At 34.7% G+C, this 5,978-nt stretch overlaps 1 protein-coding gene across 3 annotated transcripts in view; it reads left to right on the top strand.

Moving 5' to 3' along the window:
- LOC107634955 overlaps positions 2,826-5,978 on the top strand; it is a 5,457-nt gene continuing 2,304 nt past the window's right edge. For all 3 annotated transcript variants that reach the window (XR_002361727.1, XM_021121722.1, XM_016338288.2), the window contains exons 1-10: positions 2,826-2,937; positions 3,044-3,134; positions 3,728-3,902; positions 3,991-4,096; positions 4,573-4,655; positions 4,860-4,886; positions 4,961-5,073; positions 5,241-5,354; positions 5,588-5,668; positions 5,810-5,874. Coding sequence is in view for 2 of the 3 variants with exons in the window: in XM_021121722.1 (XP_020977381.1) it covers positions 2,887-2,937; positions 3,044-3,134; positions 3,728-3,902; positions 3,991-4,096; positions 4,573-4,655; positions 4,860-4,886; positions 4,961-5,073; positions 5,241-5,354; positions 5,588-5,668; positions 5,810-5,874 (906 nt within the window). In the remaining variant the exon portion in view is untranslated. The remainder of the gene's footprint in view (positions 2,938-3,043; positions 3,135-3,727; positions 3,903-3,990; positions 4,097-4,572; positions 4,656-4,859; positions 4,887-4,960; positions 5,074-5,240; positions 5,355-5,587; positions 5,669-5,809; positions 5,875-5,978) is intronic.

The following is a 5,978-nucleotide window of genomic DNA, read 5'->3' as shown; positions in this document are numbered from 1 at the left end:
AGCTCATGTTTACACACAAAATGGGTTAGCAGAATCACTTATTAAATGCATCTAATTAATTGCTAGACCTTACTTATGAGAATAGATCTCCCAACTTCAGCTTGGGGTATGCTATTTTACATGACGTAGCACTTATTCGATTGAGGCCAACGAGTTACCATCAATTCTCTCCTATGCAATTAGCTTTTGGCCAGCAGCTAAATGTTTCCCATTTAAGAATATTTGGGTGTGCGATATATGTTCCCATTGCACTACCTAATCGCACCAAAATGGGACCCCAAAGAAAATTGTGGATATATGTTGGATATGATTCTCCCTCTATAGTGAGGTATATCTTGAAATACAAACTGGAGATGTATTTAAAGTCCGGTTTGCGGATTATCATTTTGATGAATCAAAATTTCCAACATTAGGGGGAGAGAATAAGTTTCCTGAAAAGGAACTTAATTGGAATGCATCATCCTTGATGCATTTAGATCCTCGATCAGGGTAATGTGAACTAGAAGTTCAAAAGATTATACATTTGTAAAGAATAGCAAATGAATTGCTTGATACATTTTCTGATACAAAGAGGATAACCAAATCTTATATACTAGCGAAAAATGCCCCAATTCGAATTGATGTCCTAGTCGGACAAATAGCCACTGAAACAAATTCACGCTAGAAGCGTGACAGGCCTGTCGGTTCCAAAGACAAAAATCTTTGGAAAAGAAAAGAGGTAAATATTATTCGTATTGAAAAAGATATAGTAAAGACACCTATAGTTGTCCAAAATTCTAATATAGTTTTAACGCCAGAAGACGTTTAGGTACCTGAACATTGTGAAAATAACGAGATCTCAATAAATTATATCTTTACAGGAGAGAAATGGGACCGAAATAAGACAATTGTCAATAAAATATTTGCATATAATGTGGCATTGAATATCATGCATGGAAGTAAGGATCTTGAGACAAGATCAGTCGAAGAATGTCGACAAAGAAATGATTGGCCAAAATGGGAAGAAGCCATGAAGGCTAAGTTAGACTCACTTGCAAAACGTGAAGTCTTTGGACCTGTAGTCCGTACACCAGAAGATGTAAAACCTGTTGGATATCGATGGGTATTTGTGAGAAAATGAAATGAGAAAAATGAAGTTGTACGCTACAAAGCTCGACTTGTAGCAAAATTTTTTTCACAAAGACCCAGTATAGATTATGAAGAAACATATTTTCCTGTAGTGGATGCAATAACCTTGCGTTATTTGGTCCGTTTATCCGCATATCATAAATTACATATGCATTTAATGGATGTGGTAACAGCCTACTTATACAGTTTATTAGATTGTGATATCTATATGAAAGTCCCTAAAAGATTAAAGATATCTAAACCATCCAATGAATATTCGCAAGGGTTATACTCAGTCAAATTGCAAAGATCTTTATATGGTCTAAAGCAATCTAGAAGAATGTGGTATAATCGTCTTACTGAGTATCTGGCCAAAAATGGATTTAAGAATGATGATATATGCCCGTATGTTTTCATAAAGAAATCTACATCTAGATTCATTATAATTGCTGTGTATGTTGATGATTTAAATATCATTGGAACTCTTGAAGAGATTCCAACAATTATAAAAACTCTAAAAGAAGAGTTTGAGATGAAAGATCTTGGAAAGACTAAATTTTGCCTCGGCCTGCAGATCGAGCATACAAAAAGTGGGATCTTTATTCATCAAACAACATACACAGAGAAGATCTTGAAAATATTTTATATGGATAAGTCACATCCCTTGAGTACCCCAATGATCGTAAGGTCTTTGAACGTGGAAAAAGATCAATTCCGTCCTAAAGAGGAAAATAAAGATATCCTTGGTCCTGAAGCACCATACTACCATATCTTAGTGCCATTGGAGCGCTAATATATCTTGCTAATAATACACGACCCGATATATCATTTGCTGTGAATTTACTAGCAAGATATAGTTCCTCTCCAACCAGAAGACATTGGAGTGGAATTAAACAAATCTTTCGATATCTTCATAGAACGGTTGACATGGGATTGTTTTATCTATATGAGTCCAAGTCACAACTAGTTGGCTATGCAGATGTTGTATACTTGTCTGATCCACATAAAGGAAAATCTCAAACAGGATACCCGTTCACATATAGTGGTACAGCCATATCATGAAGGTCCACAAAACAGACGATTGCAGCAACATCCTCTAATCATACTGAAATACTAGCGATTCATGAAGCAAGTCGCGAGTGTTTTTGGCTCAGGAGTCTGATCCAATATATTCTGTCATCATGTAAACTGATTGATCAGAAGATAGCTCGAACTGTTCTGTTTGAAGATAATACAGCATGCATTGCTCAACTTAAGGGTGAATACATCAAAGGGGACAGAACAAAGCATATTTTCCCCAAATTCTTCTTCACTCGTGATCTTCAAAGTCAAGGGACGATTGATGTTCAACAGATCCGCTCAAGTGACAATCTGGTAGATTTATTTACAAAGTCACTCCCAAAATCCTTCTTTGAAAGATTGGTACATCAGATTGGGATGCCCGATTTCGAGATATAAAATAACGTCGGCAAGAGGGAGAGACTGTACTCTTTTTTCCTTGGTCAAGTTTTTTTCTATTAAATTTTTCTTGACAAGATTTTTAATAAGATAGTAATTGTGGTGAATATTAATTCTAGAGTCTTCTTTATTTTATATTTATTTTATATTTATTTATTTATTTTACAACACTTTTAAGGTTATTCTTTTTTGTTTATACATTATATTGTTTCTATTAACCAAACAATATTAATAATATTATAATAATAAACCCTTAAACCTTCAATACTCTGTCTCTATGTACCTAAAGAACAACTCAATTCAGTAACTAGCTTGCTAGCTATGGCGACTCCAGAAGAGGCAAAGCTCGAAACTTTCCTTCAGTGGCTACAGGTTCGTTAACTTTCTCTATAATTGGTCATCAATTTACCTATCATAATTGAGCTCTGAAGTGTGAAATGATTCTATTCTATCATGAACATTCAATCCTTGAATTCAGGCAAATGGGGTGGAGCTACGAGGCTGCAAGATCAAGTACTGTGATTCCAGAAAAGGGTTTGGCATATTTTCTGATAAAGATGTCTCTGATGGTAATATGAGTCTTCCTAAAACTTCAGAAGTTGTATAAAATAAACAGAGAGCGCAAAAGTTTCGGTTTTTATTTCATTGTTCTCTAATCGCTTTGGAAGTGTGGAACTTGGATGGAGTGGAGCTTAATAGTTTGAGTTATTGCTTTCTAGCATATAGCATCTTTGGTGTTTGGAAATTATGTCTTTATTATGCCAAAATGATGTTGATTTGAAGTTCAAACTATAGTGAATCTTATTTTTACTAATTTGTCCACCATTGATTAATATTTTTAACATGTATATTTAGATTATGTTTTGAATGAATGATGGATATGTGTTCATATATAGGTTCATTATGAACTCTCAGTAACATCACTGATCTTGCTATTTCCCTGTTGTTGCCATCTTGGAATACCGAAAATAAATGTTTTCCCTTTGAAGCAAAAAATGGGGATTCTTATGAAACAGAAAGCTTTGAGATGATAAGTGCTCAAGCATGTCATGTAGTAGTTTTTTGCATAGAATATTGATTTATTTCCCAGTTGCTTGACATTTTGAAAAGATAGAAAGAAAGTTTTTTACTTTTTTTTTTTAATCATGATGCTTCGAAACAGGGGTCTTGTTGGTTGTTCCGCTTGACTTAGCAATTACTCCCATGAGGGTGTTGCAAGATCCTCTTCTAGGGCCAGCATGTAGATCCATGTTTGAAGAAGGACATGTGGATGACAGGTTACTAATGATGCTCTTGCTGACTGTGGAGCGATTGCGCAAGAATTCTCTTTGGAAACCGTATGTATATGGTTGCTTGTATTTGTGATTCAGAATTGTCTTACTGTGTGTGTAAATTTCACTTATGGAGTTGTCAAATTTAATACAGGTACCTTGATATGCTCCCAACCACTTTTCACAATCCACTTTGGTTTAGCGATGACGAACTTCAAGCACTAAGAGGAACAACTTTATACCGTGCAACTGAGTTGCAGGTAAGTTATCTTTGCACTCATCTTTTGATACCATTCACATCTTCCGAATTCAATGACACGTCATGATAAAAGGTTAGAATAGTAATCGCTGTGGATGCATGATCTATGTTTGTTTCTTGAAATTTAAGGAAGAAGTGATGAGATCACTCCATTTAAAATCCCACATCTATGTTCCTTTAGTAACATTTCAATTTGAACTAGTTTTTCTATAGCTTATCTTTAGGGATTAGGGTGTTAATTACTTGAGTTACATAGGCGAAGCATGTACTAGATATAATTTTTCTATATGATCTTTGTGATATGATGGATACATCTTACTCTTTTTTAGGCTAGTGAACATGTTTATTTATTTATTTTTTAAACAATTTGAGAAAGAACCAGAGTTTGATTCGGTATTAACTTCTGTCCATGTTATATTTAATATAAATAAAATTTTTTCCATCTTACTTATATGCAACATTCGTTTTATCATGCAGAAGAAAAGCCTGGTATCTTTATATGAAACTAAAGTGAAGGATTTGGTGAAGAAGCTTTTGACTCTTGACGGAGCTTCGGAGATGTACGTGTTGAGTGAAATTAGTTTTTGCATCTAAAGTGATTTATAATTTAACTTGCTTAATGTATGAATTATGTGAATGATGCTAATTTTGTTTTGAGAATGAAGATCACATTTCCAAACATCCATTTCTTAGATCAACATACAATTAACATTACTTAATTTCTCCTGCCCTTTTTTTTTATTTTTTTCTTTTTTTTCCGACAGTGAGGTGCGCTACGAAGATTTCCTTTGGTACGTTCTACTAGTGAACTGTATAACTCCAATAAATCCCTTGGAGGCTTAAATGAGACTTACCTTCATGCTAGGGCCAATTCAGTATTCTGGAGCCGTGCTTTGAACATTCCGATGCCTCGTTCTTATGTATTTCCAGAAATGCAAGAAGCTCGTGAAAGTTGCATTCCAGAAGATGATGGAAAAGGTGAGTCCATGATGTTTTTCTTTCTCACTCACCTTTTTTAAAACTATTTTCCAAGTAAGAATTCTGCATTCTGTTTAATTCCAATCCAGATGCCATCATTTGTATTTCTCCGAGTTTCGTAGTTAAACATGATATTAAAATAAGGAAGTTTTATAATTTTATTTCAGGGAGTCAGGTTAAACAATCCGAAAATCTAACGAAGGAAATGATGTGTACCACGACGCAAGGAGACACTGTTTGGGTAGAGGGTCTTGTCCCTGGCATTGACTTTTGCAACCATGGTAATTGTTGCTTGAAGCTTGCATTTCACTTCATCATATGTGTTTGTCTCGCCTTTGATTGAGCTCCGAACTTCTTATAAATTTTGATCAATTCATTTGACATGATATCAAAACCTCGATGATCATATAACATAAAAGCCAATGCTAATTGGTTCTTTTTTTTAGCACTCTCAAATTATCTGATACGTTACTCGATATTTATTTGATTTGCCATAAATACATGGCCGAATCAGATCTGAAGCCGATAGCAACATGGGAAGTTGATGGAACTGGTTCAACAACAGGGGCTCCTTGCTGCATGTACCTTCAATCTGGTAACATTCTTTTTATGCTTTCTCAGTTTCCATTTACATCCTAATAGTTGTTTTCCTTGTATGTGCCTCTGCAGTTCTAGTAGTTCTTTTAAATTTCTAACCGGATTTCATTCTCATTTAATTCTTTTCTTGATTGCAAAGCTTCTCCCAGTCCCTTGCAGATTGATCAAGAAATCTCCATTAGTTATGGCAACAAAGGAAATGAGGTACTTCGCATTCACCCGTGGTTGAAAAATGATTGTGAAAAAGAAAAGTAACCATTTCAAAGCATCAATCTAAAGTAAAAGGGGGAAAGAAAAAAAGAAAGAAA

The sequence above is a fragment of the Arachis ipaensis genome, chromosome B04 (genome assembly GCF_000816755.2).
Source record: "Arachis ipaensis cultivar K30076 chromosome B04, Araip1.1, whole genome shotgun sequence".
Lineage (NCBI taxonomy): Eukaryota > Viridiplantae > Streptophyta > Magnoliopsida > Fabales > Fabaceae > Arachis > Arachis ipaensis.
The sequence above is the reverse complement of the archived record's forward strand: the minus strand, read 5'-3'. Positions and strand labels throughout refer to the sequence as shown.